Here is a 17,616-nt window from a genome sequence, read left to right on the forward strand (position 1 = left end):
TTACTGTTAAGGTTTAAACAAGACTTGACAAAAAATGTCAGGACTTCCAAAAAAAAAATTTACATTTTAAAATTTTTAAAAATCAGCATCTTTTTACCATTTGTTGCTTACATATAAAAGAATGATACAGAATTCATCATATGTTTTCATTCTGAGCTTAAGTGAAACAGGTCTTATGGGTGAATGTTGTAACAATGTAAAAGTTTAGGACCAATTGTACCTCGTAATGGAGTCGTATATATTTATCCAACCCTGTGGAATAGTTTCTGGGAAGCAACAGTAACGACTCTCTGATGTGGAACGGGAACCCAGAGGGGTAATGTGCTGAGCTGACTGTGCTGTCCAACACTGCTTGCATCACACGTATGCCCTGCAGAGAACTTCAGAACCTTGTGAATAAACACATATGACCGTGAGGGGAAGACGAGGTGGCCCACTTCAGACTTTATATTTCTGTTTCCCACTCTCACTGATCACACAGATGTGCTATGAGAGGTGAAAGGGAGGGGGGGTTCAGAGAGACAAAATGGGTAATATTTGAGATTAAACATCTTTATTGCCACAATTTAGGCACTAATTACAATGACAAAAATTAAAATATCATTAGATTCAAAGGTTTCTTTTTTTTAAATAAAAAAACAAATTCAGCATCTTTATCATCATGATACAACAGAGGGAGGCAGACAACTGTCTTCGGTGTGGCCTGTACTGAACACACCGAGCCCAACGAGTCTGATAGGCCAGCTGGTTCCGAGGGCCCCACTAAGAGTAGAACAAAGACGCACTGCAAACGAAGACTCACCAAGTCTTAATACCAGACGCTTCATGTTTTGGACAGCACAGATGAATTGCTGCATTCTTTAATGACATGGCTTTGAAACTGGGCCCAAACCCAAGTTGTGCTTTAAAGACAATGTGAAACGGAAATCATAATTTCCCTGCTATGGGACATATTTGTGAGTGAAACAGGATATTCAGGCAGGAAATAATGTGCGACCAGACCGGACTTGAGTTTATTCATTCGGATTTGAATGGACCATGAAAACATGACATTTATTTTCTTAAATTCCTAATATTATTTTTCCACACTAATTTGGCCTTATTTATAGCAAAACATTTTAAATGTAAGAGGCAGACATACGTCATTGCATTTTGATAAAACATAATGGAAAAACAAATAATTTTGTCTTAGGTGATTATACTAAGAATATGAAGGGTTTAAAAAGGGCCAATTTTGATGTCAACTTGTCTTTAAAAACATAAAACAAGCAATAAAAGAGCATCACTCTTTAAGTATGAGATGCCTCTATGTGGAGATCATGAATTGTTAGAACACCAAGTCCTGTGATCATTGCCAGATGTAAGGGTGTGGGTAAGCTTACAGCTTCCTGGAGAACTGAGTCAGAAGACCTGGGGTGTGCTCTGTAGAGGGTGCCATTCACTATTTAAGCCCATGTCGCCTAGCAACCTGCACTCCAAAATCGAGGTGGAACGTTGAGGTCACAGTGGGCTTCTTCTGCCAAATCTTACCAGGTGACACCCCCCCCCCCCCAGCACCACCACCACCCAACTACACATTCCTCAGAACGAACGGCACTCCCTGATGGGGGTCAGGACCGACATCTCCCCACTTGGAATCTCCCTTTATGGAATTTCTCAGAGGAGCGAGAGCCTTCAGAGCAGATGCTACTCTTTAGATCTCTTTAGCACTCAGCTCCTGACCTGGACGTCAGAAGTGATAAACCTAGCTCTGGGCAAATGGTGAGCTTATATCACCACCGGGGCAATGGAGTTAGCCAGAGCCATGCAGATAACCACTCATGTTCTAAACCCTCTATGTACTAATGCAGAACACAGGCCTTCAAACCAGTGGCATTCTTATAAGCCGATTAATTTGTAGCAATAAAGAGCATGCTGACACGATAAAATGGCTTCACGTCATTGTTCACAGAGGAGCCTGGGGGAAGAACACTTCCACCGAGATCCCTAAAGTATTCATTGTAGTCGAAGGCATAGCCAACCACAAACCGATTAGGGATCTCAAATCCAACATCTGGTGTGGAAAGACTTAGTTACAAAAAAATAATTATGATAGAAATGTTTTCCTGAATGAACTGTATAATAATAATAATAATAATAATAATAATAATAATAATAATAATAAGTTGTTGTTTTACTAAATATTAAACAGAAATATTAAAACTATAAAGACGGTGACTTACAGTCCAGGAGGCACCCTGAGTCATACGAGCGCCTTTTCACCAGCAAACTGCAACAGTGTAAAAGCAACACTAACTGGCCTGGGCAGTATGTGTGAAACGTGCTGATCCAGAGACACACTCGGCTGATCTGTGTGAGGAAAGGTCAGCGGTGTGGTCCGGCGTTACATGGATGAGCCGCGTGCCAGGCGCCCACCCTGCCACTCTGATCATCTCAGAGCCGAAAGCCCAGACGTGAGCCAGTAGGGCCTTCCTGGTTTTCCCTGTATCCACTATGGCCTGCACGGCAGAGACAGAGGGGGACAGGCACAGGAGTGCGGGGAACATTAAGGAGTGTAACGTTAAACGTGTGCACAAGCATATATGTGCATTCATATACACGTGCACAAGTATGTATGTGCATGCATATACCCATGCGCGAGCATATATTTGCATGCATATATACGTGCACGAATGCACACATATGTACACGTGCTTGATGCTATGCAAATACACAAAGATATGCAAATAAAGTGACACACTTGTATAGACTCTACTCCTTCCTCTTTCACACAGATATGTATGCATGATGTTATACAATTACAGACAGCGAAGGACATACAATTAATATAAAACACCCCCCCCCCCCTCCACACACACACACACACACACACACACACACACACACACGCTCTCCTAATACTCCTAAGACTGTTTTTGCAGTCCTCACTATCACATAGGTTCTGGAGTGTTGCATTGTGTCATGATGCAATTATCAATGTGCAGTCGAACTAAAAGGCCACCCAGCACTGTGCATAGGCCAGCAATGTGGACAGCAAGCCCATTGGAGGTGTGGCGTCCACACACAGTGCGTTTCCTGTTTCTTAAACTAGTTATGAATCTATTTTCATGATGCGTCTTCTATAACTAGATTGTAGCTGATTTTGTTCTAAAAAGGAGATTTGTTCAATTCCTATACCGTGAAGCAAGAGGTGAAGCTTAATTTGACCCAATAACCTGCTAATAACTAACATAACATAATTAACATAACCAGCATCAAAATTAATGCAAATTTTAAAGTCAGAAGAGTCTATCATGGATTTCCATGGGGCACCAAAGACTTCAAGAATCGTAACTGAGCACAGCATGGCCCCAGCAGAGGTATAACATTATTTTTGTCCTACATGTTAACTTCAAAGGGAAACAGGAGAATCTCTGAACTAAAACGACTTCCTGTCCTTAAAGTTATGTGAGAATAGAGCACTGTGTAACCACGACTTGGTCTGGAAATGCCATCTAAAGCTCCATCAATGGGAAATGTTAGGAGCAATAATGGCAGTGTTCATTCATGCCGGAATATAGCATTACATAACTGGGCACATAAAGGTTCGCCTATTCTGTTCACTTCTGACGACACTGACATAAAGGCAGGACTACTATGAGAGACGAGGCTGATGCACAAACCAAGAGAAAGGGCCACAATAAAAACTTACCTCCACAATGAGGACATTCTTCATTAGATGGCACATCAGACTTGCTGGGGTCTTTTCATGAATCGACATCATTACTGTGTTAAGAGGGCTCCAGATAGCAACAGCTAGAGGGCTAGAGAATGGCTAACACAAACTGGGCACGGCAGCCAATGGTCTATATCTGCATCTTCAAAATGTTTCTATGAAGATAATGTTTGGAAATGTTTATGGGTGTTTCCAATAGAAACCAAGTGAGTGTGCAGCACAAAAACATTTGTTTGAAGCTGACAGAAAGAAAAAAAGATTCGGTTTATAAAATTATGTATTTGGGGCCTGCTTCACATGGTTTAACTGCAAATCTTCTTCACAAACACATACAATGTGGACATCAAATTGTAATCCACACGTCTAATGGACATATGTAATCTCGTTTAGACACTGCCCTGCTTACATCACTGAGGTCAATCTAAAAAGCACTCTCGTCTGTTTTCCCAGCACCACGATGACACGCCCTGCATGGCCAAAACAAGCCAGGAGGCTGGGACTCCGTCTGCCAGCCAGCGGAAGCTTGGCTATGGGCCTCTGCCCAGCCGTATAACACAATTCAATTTGCATGGTGCAAGGTGAACATGAGACAGAGAGAATGAGAGTCCAGCATTAGCATTAATGCTCATCCCATCCATACACTCACTGCTTCTTACTGTACCAGAACAGTTAATGTGCTAGAGCATGTCCCAGAATGCTTTGCTGATGGGAGCAGGAGGCAGACCCATATAGGCAGGGGAAGAGAATGGAGATGCATGCTGTTGGTTAACGTGGTAAACGTGGCCACTTACATTGGTGGTGCAAAACACACAGCCCAGAGGACATATGTGGCCCTCCAGTAAAGTGATCTGCTAAATAGCTAAAATTTTAAATGTGGGCTTTCTCTGATGATAGGAAACTGGCCTTGTAAAATAATTACAATATCTATAATTAACAATTAAATATAACGTATTAACCTAATAATGTATACTTTTTATTATGGCTTTGCTTACTTCAGAGTATTCTGAATACCCAAGGTTTAGTGCCAACCAGAGAGCGCTCTCTCTATAAGACACACGCCAATACTCTCCATGGGCACAATTACCTGAGCAAACAAGCCCCTCTATCCTATTACAAGAGACTTGCAATTAAACACCATAATTTCAGTCCCTGACTATGAAAATTTAGCAGATTGACATTTACACTTTAGATTTGATTTCATACAACTTTTGTCATTCAGTCTCACTTGAACAATAAAAAGATATTTGTTTTACAATGAATAAAAAAAAGATATTAGGATGGTGCCTGTCTTTACTGCAGTAGGTAAAGGTGTATATATTACTGTGGAAAACTGTAACTCTCATCTCATTAAGTACCCCAAAAATACAAAACTGTCAGCAAAATACCAATTTGTGGTTTAAGGAGTGCTTTATGGTGGTTTATGGTCAATTATTAATTTTTTTTTTTTTTTTTACCCAGTTCAGTTTGCTTGTCATTTGAGGGCAAACTCACCAGGTACAGTGAGCAGAACAGTGAACTCCAACAGGACACTGATGTAATGTTTGAGAAAGAGATGACACACTGCCCAGAGACTCCTCACCTACAGGCAGAGCAGCGAGTCAGATCTTCTCACCCTACAGCTGAAGGTCCAGCTGCCCAGCCAAGATCCAGGCCCAACACACACACACACACACAACCCAACACAGAAGAACACGTACATATCTCCACAAGACCTTTGACCCATGTGATGTATAATGACTCAATAGGTACTGCGTTGTCAGTCTATAGATAAGACAGGCCTTCCCTAAAAGCTAACATCACCCTCTCTCCCTTTCTCCCCTCCCCAACGTAGGCATGGTCAAACAGATACAAAAAGACTCCACCACACAGTAGTTTGTCACTGAACAGCATTCACTACCAGCAATTAACTACCCGGAAATGACTCCTTGATAATTAATGAGACAGCTCCTGCTTGTTAATAAGGAATTATTCAATTACCTTATTACAACATTAGAGAAGGAGTTTTAACTATGCCCTTACCTTTCCGCTCAGTACAGACTCTCAGCTCTTATAATCTGGAGGTCTTGTGTCGAATGATCATTCTAATTTACACAAACAACATAGGTTCAGGAGAGGGTCTGGGTGATGACTTCATTTCTGACACTGTATTTCCGCAAGTCATCTAAAACCAGAATACCATAAGTTTCACTTGTCACATCCACATGTGGCTGAAGGCAGTCGTTCTCTTTACATGGGGGTAGTTCAAGAATAATTATCTATGATATTCTGCCATCTGCTGTTCAAACTATGCACTGCACTGGAAACGTTAGCTGCTTTTAAATAGTGCATAGCCTATTGGTAAGATAATATGTTTTAGGTACTATGAGGTGAGCAAGTGAGGGGCAGAAAGGGGGTCATAGACGAGGCAACAATGCACCCAGGGTGTATTGTGGTGGATAAACTGTGTAGTAGTGTACATTACCTGTTCTTATCAGTCCCGTGCTTACGTGTTAGTTGGGTTGATCTTGTCGTGATTGTGTAATGTTCTAGCGCAAGCCGTATTATTTACCGTATTCTTGTGGTGGAATGTTTTCCCCCAAGCTTAGCAAGTAGCTCAGCTAATCTCTAGTTTCTTGAGTGCTAGTTGTCTTTGTAAAGACTTCCTGCCTCAATAAAGAGCAACGCAGAGTAAGGGCTATGTCACGTATACCGAGTGTCCCCTTGCAAACATCACATTGGTATCAGAAGCGGGATGTGGCCATGGATGTCGAAGAGCCGTAAACATTGAGGACCCTCGCTCACAAACAGCAAAGAAAACGGTGATGCCAATCTCTGTCACCATGGGATGCTTATGGAAAGAGTAGGCGTCAGTGGGTCCATTCCATGAGATGGAGGTGGGGAACCACTGTGTCATCCTGGCCATGGACTGTTTTACAAAGTGGAGCGAACCATACGATGTCCTCGACCAGAGCATCGCCGCCGCCACCGTGTTTTGGAGGCATTCCGTTCCCCTAGCCTGAGTTCCTAGAAGAGCAGCACAGTGATCAGGGGCGAAACTTCGAGACGTAGCTGATGGCAGAGTTCTGCCAATGACGGAGCTTGCGCAAAACGAGGACAATGGTACTCCACCTGCAGAGCGATAGGTTGGTGGAGCGGTCACCACACAGCTGGCTCTTATCACCTCCAGGCGCTAGCACAAGTGCCCCAGTCCTGTGGGCTTGGCGATTAGCCAACCAGGACTCGATGGAGTTCACACTGGCAATGCTAATGCTAGGATGTGCACTCTAGACACTGACCAACCTGGTGTTCAAAGATTCTGTACTGATCAGATTGTGATTCATTTTATAGAAAAAAAAAGAAGTAAAAATCTAAATAAATAATCACTTCTAAAATACCGATTGCTACTTTTTGGTGGTAAAAATGACTTCCACCTGAATTGCTCCTTTAAATGTACTTGTGTTGTGTAAAATGTCTGATTGATCTTAGTGCTTATGTAATGTTCTAGTGTAAATGATTTTATCCATTGTCTTCATGTTATGTAAGGTTTGTCATTACCTTCCTGCAAGCTTAGTATGTAGCAAAGCTAATCTCTCAGTTCTTGACTAGTTCTCTTTGTAATCACATCTTTACTGAATAAAGAGCAACACAGAGTAGAAGCTGTCACATGTCTTCCTTTGCAAATGTCATAATATCTCTTGATTTTCATGTTCAGTAGATCACGTATAGCAGGAATGCTGTATTTGTATTAGGAGGGTAGTACTGGGACATGAACCATACTGTATCCTCGCTATAGCACTATGTCTAATTTTAACCTGGCATAAAGTGCAGTTACTGTAGGACAAGAGAAAATTAGAGTATGTGAGCAGACATATCTAGTCTAACATATAGAGCAACTTCCATAATAAAGTAAGTTAGAAGTGCAAAAACTATAATGATCTTTCAAATCTCAGATATAAAGAGAAAGACTACCCTCAATTCAAACACATGCCATTTAGGTACTCAATGTAAAATTGGCCTGATATAAATTCTGTGGGGAACAAGGAGGCAGATACAGTGTAACATACTTCAAAATAAATTACTTTTTTTAAAAAGGAACACCGGAAGGACCATCAAAAATGCATTTTAGATTTTAACAATGAATTTGATAGCTAGATGATATCTCAGAATACCAGGAAGCTCTTCAGCTGTACAAAGACCACCCTGACAAGCAGGAACCTGGTGGAGCTGCATGTCAGAGTCGGAATGGCCTCCACCAGGTCAGGGCAGAACTGGTGTCCCCCCTTCAGCACGCATAGCATCACGACGTCATGGTCATCCAAGTCTACCACGATGTCCCTCACCAACCTCTCAGTCCTGACATACCACAGCACGGTCCAAATTCAAGGCGTGGGATGGTATTCACACAGCAACCTAACTGAGAAGGTACCGCAGTTCTGTGTGCATGAGCATATTTCATTCTAAGGGATAGGGGGTTCTGTTTGGAGGGCTGGCTGAAACATGGCCTACATAGAAAAAGCTAATAACTGCTGCTTTCTCTTTCTTTAGCAACAAAACACCAAGAAATTGACATTACTTTTCAAGTCTTTAGTTCAGACAGCATAGAAATGCTGCCAAGTTTCAATCCCACAGGAGTCTCTTTTCATTGAGATTTGATAGGTTATGCTTCAGAAATGAACGAAACTTCAGAACACATACTAGTTCAACCTAATATGTACTTCACTTGAAATTCTTACAAATATTATCCAAGCTAATGTATTTTCTGTCAAACTAAGATGAATTTCAGCCACACAAACAGGAAAAATGCCAAATGTTACAGAAATCTCTTTACCTACCACTTACTCTCTGATGCAACATTAACTCCTGAATAGAAGTAACTGAACCTAAGTATTTCAATTATTTATCATTTACAAATATTCTGCTTACTTTCAAATACCAAACACAGATTAACAAACACTAGCAATAAACAACCAAAATTATTAGACTATTACAAAATCTGTTGATGATTCAAACAGCTAACACCATATTTCCCAGTCATGGAGACCCCATGCCGAGTCCACTCACTTGTCTGTTTCTGAGCTTTAACACTCCTAACACATCTCCCTGAACACAGAGGGGGTTTGCATATGTTGGCTCTGGAGTGCAGCATCATAGGGCAGCGATATAGAGTATATAGAGCAGAATATAGAACAGCGACTGATGAATGTCCCCGCAACACAGTCCAAATCCCTGGAGCAGTGCAACAGACAAGCGAGCAGGTCGAGGCGATACCCTGGCCAGTCATCTGGGATCTAGCAATGGATGAACGTATGAAGAATCAAAGTCGGATCTATGTCCGATTATTGTTCACCTGTAGTTTCTCAGCAGAACAAACTGTACAGCTTTTGGATGTGACCAGAAGCCTAACAAATGCACTGTTATGTGTATGCTTCTAAATAGTACCAAATCATGCCACTAATATTTTTAGGGCCAGATATTACCTGCCAATCAAATTTTGTATCGCCCAATCATAACAGAAAGCTTGTCTCGGGGCTTATTGGGAGAAGGAAATAGCGCTGCTTAAAGACATGAAAATATCTGTGTACGTATGAGGAAACAAAAGATCAGAAACAGGCAGGATAATCTGTATTCAGAGCTTTTTTTCTTTTAAAAAAAATCTAATTTACTCGTTTTTACTTCTTTATTTCAAGTTATGCGTAAAAATGCTTATTCCCTTAGCACGCCCCGATGTTCAGGTAACAGCCTGGGCCTTTTCCACTGAAACACGAAAATGCTAAACTACACTAGAGATAACTAACTTTCTACTTTTTTTTTTTATCAATAAGGCTACCAATTTCGTTTTCTTCTATATAATTTACATATATAATTCCCCCTTTCCTTGCCTGATTTCCACGTTAGGCAACAAAAGTTTCAGGATCACGGTAAACTTCTAAAACTTGCATTGCTCCGTATAACGTACACTTACTAAGTCGTTGGTAGCCTTCAACAATTTCGATTAAAAGGTCGCTGTTTGGGGGAAGATGCGTATTTATTTACAACAATTACCCTGTCTCCGCCAGTAGGAGTTTAATTGTTTTCGGTCGGCTCTGCCATCTTGGACATCCTCGTTAACGTTCGTCTCTGTTCGTAAATTTCATGTAACAGACAGGCGGAACGGTCTGAGGAACGCTTATTGTTTCGATCTCGCAGCAATTTAGCAGACCAAAAGTGAAAGGGGTTTGTTAAAATGATTTACTTGAAACCTTGACCCCACTGAGTATATTATTTCATGTGAAACTTTATAGTGGGAGTACTGTTTTATTAGAATAGTACTAGAACTGTCAGTAAGATGGCAGCAAAGCTGCCAACACACTGCGCAATGAATGGATTCGCTGTCGGCACAAGGTTCTAGGTGACTCCTTGTAGCTCTTATTTTTTACCAGTGTTAACAATGTCGAAAATGTTATGCGCAATCCACGGTCATGTGATGCAGGTGATGCTTTAGCTCGACTTTTAGGTCAGGAACTTTAGGTCAGGACCGATCGTTTCTTTCTCCCACTTCCCCGGTAAATTATATGATGGATTTGACAGTTATACTGTCTTATGTGGCTTATGTGTCATTCCAGTCCATTGTACGAAGTTTAACTTAAACATTGCAGTTTACAAATGGGTAAACCAGTTGCACTTCATTTCTTTTGCTAAGATATTTAGAATAAGACTAGGACCTTTTTGTTCCAGAATCATCTGTTTTTCCTGGCAATACCATTCAAACTGTGTGACTTAATTTTACTTTTCAAACCCGGGGAAGTAGGTGGGCAGCCTTAGGTTTAGTCGTGAAGACAGGCCTACATTTCTGGACTTTCTCTGCTTGAATATAAAATGTCATTCTTTCTTCACTATATATGTACATCACTGCACATTCATCGCACCATGGCTACAAGAAAATATGTCTCTTTAAGAATTGCCAATACATTGGTGGGTAATGCTCCAGGCCTTACCTGAACTCACAGTTCAATATATCTCTAATAAAGGGATGTCAATTACTGGCTTCCTCTGATACACTCCAATAATTTAAGGAAACTGCTAAGGCAATACAGCTTGGATCTTGTTTCCATGGGCGACAAGGAGAACTCCATAGCTATTTTTAGCCATTCTGAGTGTTATCCCATTGTTGCAGCACACACTGCCGGAGACAGCCTCACCTGGGCACTGACTGATGTGTTGCTGTGGCCATGTGCCCTCAAAAGCAGGAGCCGCAATTTAAACACTACCTCGACATGACATTAAAAACAATTGCATTCTGTTGAGTTTTAAGGCTTGTCGAGAGAAAGCAAAACAGTGGGATTTGCCAAACAAGATTGTTCTAGAATGTCTGTAGGACATGTCCATTTGTATTTGTGTGAGAGAGAAGCCGATGTAGTGTGCATGTCTGTCTGTTTGTATCTGATTTTATCATAAACTGTCATGCATTGGCCTCTGTCATTTTAATGTTGTTACTCATACAAAGCACCTATACAGCCCTTTCAAATGAAAATCCAGTTTAAGCAGTTAAATACCAGTTTGTCTTGCATAACACTTTGTATAACACTGCCTTGTAAATACATAAGACATTGTCTGACTGGGAAGATTGATTTTTTTTTCATATTTATCATCACTTTTGGAAAACTTACTGCATATCTGAGGGCTTTGAAGGCTTAAAGGAAACAGCAGTATTCCCCTTTTCACATCTTTATGGCATAGCTGAATCACATGCCCCACACCAATCTTTGTGCACAGTGTTCTGCTGCAGCTCAGCTGACAGGCTGCTCAGACAAGGTAGAGCGAGTGTGTGTGGGGGGGGGAGTGTGTGTGTGGGGGTGTCTGTAGGTCAGGTACTTTGAAGGCATGAGTGTTAGCACTCTAGGGGGGAAAGGGTGCTTCTTAGTTCCCACACTAAGCCATGAGATCGGCACCTAGCTGTTCACACCTACAGCAGCAGACAAAAGCACAGATGCTATGGGCTTCATTTATAAACACTGTGGGAAATCTGTCCTTCCTGCTGTGTAAATGGACAGATATCTGCACAAATGGTGGAGTTAGTAAAGAATCACAGCATTGAGTGCTAATGCTAAAACACAATCCTAAATGCATATTATGACTGTGATGAGCAGCTATTATAAAACTCTGAGCTCTCTAATATGGTCAAAGTAATTAATGGCCAAAGTTAAAACTAAAACCTCTGAAATTTTCATAGCGATGAGTCTTATACTAAAATGCAGCTGCATAAAATTAATATAGAGATGAGAGGCCTTGCTAAACCTTAAGTCAACTGAAACATCAAAATTCTTACAGCTTTACCAAAATTCAACCCTCTAACATTTCAGGGGTAACATTTCAGTACACCTATCCTGTAGCTAGCCAGCCCTCAAAGGCCACATCCACCATTCACTTCCCCTGGTCCCAATCACCCACTTATTGATTAATCACCCACACCTGTCTTTCATTTGCTTCACTCCATTTAATTCCCACAGGTGGCCACATTTTGTGCTTTGCATTGATGTGCTCTTGCCACCAGTTAAATGCTTTGCCAAGCCTACTACTCTAAAGACATGGTTTTTGTTTTTTTTTGAGTTCCTTGCTTCTGCTTCATGATGTTACGAAACTGTACTGGTAAGATGAATGATCAAGTCTGGATGGAACTCATCACTAGCAATTAGAAAGTCAAAATAAAGCTTATTCTAATATTTCAACTCACTATAATTCAGGGTGAGAAATTGTATTCATGCCTTCAAAGCTAATTTTCCATACCGGAGTAATTTATAGTGTTGGACAGCAGCATCTATCAGATTCTTGACATGTTGACCTAAAGTAAGTTTTATCTTCTCTCTCTCCATAGATTTCCACCATATTTGCATTTTAAAAAAAACATTTCCTTGCTACACTCTTAAAGCTCAATCTCTCCCTTTCAAATAATAAGCCATGCTTCAAAGTGTCCCAGACTCACTCTGCTTTCATACCATCAATTTCCTGTCTCCTGCCAAAGCAAATGGTAAGATAAAATCTTCAGTTTCTGCTCTCCTGAATCGAGAAGGCCAGACACCTCGGCTCTGCTGAGAAAAAGAAATTAAAAAAACCAGCCTGAGGTAGAAATTATGCCTATAACTGAACAAGAACTAGCTTGCCCTCTTATGCCTTAATCATTGGCCCATAAAACACAAACCCATTAAAGAAATTGACTTATAGCCATAGTGGCATAAGAAACACCTGCACTCACGACTAGTGTGAACGTGCCTCCACCTGAAACATGTTGACAGAGCACTGCCCAATGTGGCCGAAGGTTTCACAAGACCATGAAAGATGATGATGGGACTATTGCTTATACAACACACTAACCTTCATGTCAGAAGGCAGGTTGCAGAGGAAAGTGTCAGTCTCGCACCAAGCAACTGGCCTGAGATCAGAATAAGGAGCTGAGATTGGAATAAAGAACATTATCAAAGTCTCTAAAGCTTGTGTGACATTCAACAATAGACAGGCACAATTGATTGTAATTTCTGTTAATTTTATTAGTGAGTGGTTCCTGTGTGGTTCAGTTCCAGCTGTTGGTCTGTCCAAATAACTGCTTTAGGATCAGCTGCGAGTGTTTCCTGCTGAATGCAGTTCCAGCTGTTGGTCTGTCAACAGAACTGCTTTAGGATCAGCTGTTTGTCTGATGACGGGGAGCAGAAGGTAGGAGAGCAAATTGTCTGCAACATGTCTGATATCTGTGAAAACACAACAGTGATGATACTTGCAATAAGATTTTTAATTACATATTTTAGTTTTTATATATTACATAATTCATAAATGTTATGATGGTCACATTTTCCTTGGAGCGTTCGTTGCTTTTTCTAAATTCATATCTCATGCTCAAAAGCTTTTCCTTTCTAATTATTGAATAAATAAAAACCAGAAATATCGTGCATTTGTAATGTCAGTACAGACTTTAGGACAGTTTTCTAAAAGGACTCGTTCTATGAAAAGTAGAGTATCGTCGCGGGGATATTTTTTTAATTTGTTTATTATTTCTGCAGCCCAATTGTTTTGTTTATGGCTGTTCCGCCGTGCCATTGTTCAAATCCCACGGATTCATGGTAAAACCGTTGACTAGTCCTCCGGTGCTGCCTTCAGCACTGGACAGCTCCCATCCCCTGCACTTTACCCCACCCCGTTATGTGATTGACAGAGGACGTGGCCATTTATGAGTCCTATGTAGTTTAATGAGGGGAGTGGGAATTTGAAAGCGGCTGCCTCCCATCTTCACCGAGCCTTTATCGATGCTAAACGCAGAAGAGTGGTGCGAGCAGGCAGCAGTCGTTAAAACAAGCGGAGTGCGAGGACGATTCAGAGCGCTCCGACCTACCTGTATGTAAAGTGTTCGATCATTATGGGAAGACGTCAAGCAAATTGCATACCCGGTTTGGCAACAGACAGGATTGGCACACGAGGTAACGACTGGGCTGCGAACACGGTTCCACAGGATGCCACTTAACACCTCTGAACGTGGGCAGAAAGATTGACGCGAGGATTAAAAAAGAGCAAATGAAACATGGAGTTAGGCAACTTTTGCGAATACATAACTAGCAGTTGTTTGAAGACGCGCGTGGCTGGATTCAAGAACGATTGCGATTGTTAAATGGATTTAAATTGAGTTGGCTGTGCACCGTTACGCTTGGCCGTCGAGGTATGGGTGTATTTCTGCTATGCCTCCTTCTACAAACGGGACTTGCCAGCGGGTCGAATTACGGCTATGTGGAATGGTCGGACAACGATAAGGACCCTGAAATCAGGGCGAAATATGATGTTTACAGCACTCCCGATGACACCGAGCTGCTGTTCCACCCGACACTGCCTAGCAATCCCTCCACCGAGCGCACAGTGGTGGCGCATAAAATCGAAGAGGACCTGCCACGGGTGGTCACGGCTTTCTTGCACACGGGAGATTCTTCGACCCTCGAACATGTCAACTGTTCGCGGCGTTATGAGCTAAGCAGCCTCCGCGGTGGCGTTCACGTCGCCTCGCATTACTCCCTTCACGCCGTGCTCGACACAGTGGCACACGCGGCGAACTTTTTAAACGTCTTTCTGCAAACGGACAAGACGCGGGAGCAAAGCCTGCAGCGAGATATCCCGTGGTACTACGCGCTAGTACGGAGCATGCTGGAGGGGGACCCTAAAATCCACCGCGCAGTAGTTACATTTTATACGGAGTCTACGACGCCTGGCCCACAGGTATTCCTCCAAGCAGCCAGAACCAACAAGGACATCGTACTCCAAGACCTTTCTGCCATCGCTTCCCATCGCCTTAAAAACAGGACGCCAGAGTCAGAGTGGTTCAATGAGTTTAGGGACCGCAAAAGACACAACTTGATCAAAAGCGCACCGGTACGCGGCTTTGAGAACTCACAAGACAGATACTTTATTGATAAAAGTCACATAAAGTGGTCGGCACCTTACCTTGAGTGCCACCATGGGAGTTTCGTTCCGCACTGGCTATTAACACTGTCCACGGGTTTTTACGGTTTAAGGACGAACGCAGCGCCAGAGTTCAGGTAATCGCAACTTCCAGTACCTGTTTATTCTGTTCCATCCCACAGAAACGTATGTACATCAAGCTGATATAATACACAACCAATGTATTATTCTGTTATTGTTGGTTTTCTTGTCGTTATTTTGTTGTCGTTATATTAATTTTTAATGAAAAACGCGTTGTTCCCCTCAGGCCACCGTAAACCGTGCGCTGGATCACTTACTGGCTATTGCGCTCTAAAAATAAATCGTGCGGCTGTTTCCCTGCCCAATGTCCTTCCCAGTAAATATTTTTAATTTCTTTCATTTCATTTAAAGGAACATAATGGTAATGCGACAAGGACACGTTGGATTTCATATAGGATCAAGTCTGAAAGTTGCGAATAAGAGGATGACTTTAAAATATTCATCTCATGCTCTGCTCGCATTTGTAAATGCGCGTATTAACGTAAGGATAAGACAGCTTGCGCATGGTCTGCATAAGCACAGGCAATCGCAGAATGATCTGTCGGTTCTCTCCAACTCAAACCTTTTTGCACACTTGATACCCCAAAGCTGACTCGGGGCTCAGGGAGTCATGCTGACAGGTACTAAGGATGATTATTAACACGAGTATGTCAATAATCTCCATACGTGTTTTCACTTTGCCTTCACATACTACAGCCTCCTTTCTCAGCTTTTGCCAACCGAAAGGATAGATATAATCCAAAGGTAATACCTTTTGCCTTCAGATGAAAACTTTTGCCTTTGACAGTAATACAGACAGACGAATTTGTGTCTCAACATTTCTTGGGTATCCCCTTAAAGGCTCCTATCCAAGTTATAAAATCAATAAAGTAATTAATAAATAATAAAATATGCCGCCTACTAATAAGGTGGTTACTTGAGACCTCCTTCGTCTAGGGGCCCTTAGCTCTTGACTGGAAACTGTGAAACTTCTTGTGGCGTAATTTCAAAATAGCTCAAGTTAAAACATAGTAATAAAATACAGCATTCTGTCAGGTGGAATTTGGGCAGTCCAGTGAATAGCATTTCAGTCGGTACATTACTCTATATTATTCATAATCTTTTTCTCCTTAGTGAAAACGGGAGGCTGTTTCTACAATCCTGAAGACAAAGCAGGGTAGCCTTTTTTTCTTCTTGAGCTCTCGGACCGGTATTTTGATTCACGGCCACATGGATAGTGTGATGTGGAACGGAGCAAATGAGCCGTTTATGAAGAGTGTTAGATTGTCTTCCACTTAAACTTTATACTAAATTACAGAATAACAGGCAGGCGACACGGAACAGAGAGGGCCAGGTTTTTCGGTTCTTGTTTTATTTCCCTAGCGCTGTTCATAAAGTTCACGTTGTCCATTCGGGACCAGTAGTCCTGATCGCATTAAGACTTTGCCGTTGGCCTGTCTGTGCGACGGCCTCTGACTGTCGAAGTAATGTCGAAAAACGTCTCCACTGCATCAGGAAAACCTGTGGGGCAGACGCGTGCGCAGAAACCGTTGTTGTGCTGAATTCCGTCTCCCCCCTTCGCGTGCACGCGCTTCACGCAGCCATGTGGACGCTTAAGACTGTATTCGCGTTTTCTGCTGTATTTAGGTATATGTAAGTGCACCTAAATGATCTTATCGATAAACACCAGACCATGGTGTAAAGGCAAACAAAAAATAAGACAGTAGTATTACTAGTACTCGGTGAATCGAATGCGTATACCTGATGATGGGTATTCTAAGAGCGTTATGAACAGGGAATACATCTTTCAGCTTTAATTCTCAGATCTGGCACTGCTAACATTATGCTTGCCAAAATTGTACTCCTGCTTCATATCTCTGAACTGTATATATTTTAATTACTTATTTTGGAGTCTAGGTTATACCATAGGAAGCATTATTCTATAAGTTCATCAGGAGGGATAATACACTCCTAAAAAATTAAGGGAAAACTTAAATCACACATTAGATCTCTATGAACAAAAGATTCCATTTAAAAATCTTTACTGATATACATTGTGTACTGCGTTGAGAACAAAATGCCAAAACAATGTTCAGTGGAAATCAAAGTCATCAACCCATTGAGGGCTGGATTCAAAATGACACGGAAAATCAAAATAAAAAATTTAAATCCCAGACTGATCTTATTTGTGTGAATTTCATCATGGCAAGTCATAATGTGACTCAGTAGTGTGTATGCGCCCCATGTGGCTGTATGCACTTCCGACAACATCTGAGCACTACTTGGTGGTGTATAATGTCCCAGAGTTCCTCAAATGGATTCAGAGCTGGGGAAAATCAGGGCCAGTCAATAGCATCAGTGTCTTCATCCAGGATCTGCCTACACACTCTGGCCACATGAGGCTGGGCATTATCCTTCACCAGGAGAAGCCCAAGGCCCACCTCACCAGCATA

At 41.8% G+C, this 17,616-nt stretch overlaps 2 protein-coding genes across 2 annotated transcripts in view; one reads left to right on the forward strand and one right to left on the reverse strand.

Annotated features, from left to right (window-relative positions):
• Positions 1-438: 438 nt before the first annotated feature.
• On the reverse strand, positions 439-10,904 carry prtfdc1b (phosphoribosyl transferase domain containing 1b). The gene is given in 9 exon segments (XM_035536470.1): positions 439-486; positions 1,971-2,053; positions 2,223-2,269; positions 2,416-2,498; positions 3,692-3,709; positions 5,735-5,748; positions 5,751-5,796; positions 7,864-8,047; positions 10,873-10,904. Coding segments are annotated over 9 exon segments (555 nt in total).
• Positions 10,905-13,974: 3,070 nt separating this feature from the next.
• The window catches only part of gpr158b (G protein-coupled receptor 158b), a 33,290-nt gene continuing 29,648 nt past the window's right edge, over positions 13,975-17,616 (forward strand). The window contains exon 1 of the mRNA XM_026998267.2: positions 13,975-15,240. Within this exon, the coding sequence (XP_026854068.2) occupies positions 14,375-15,240 (866 nt within the window). The 5' untranslated portion in view covers positions 13,975-14,374. The remainder of the gene's footprint in view (positions 15,241-17,616) is intronic.

The sequence above is a fragment of the Electrophorus electricus genome, chromosome 18, assembly GCF_013358815.1.
Source record: "Electrophorus electricus isolate fEleEle1 chromosome 18, fEleEle1.pri, whole genome shotgun sequence".
Lineage (NCBI taxonomy): Eukaryota > Metazoa > Chordata > Actinopteri > Gymnotiformes > Gymnotidae > Electrophorus > Electrophorus electricus.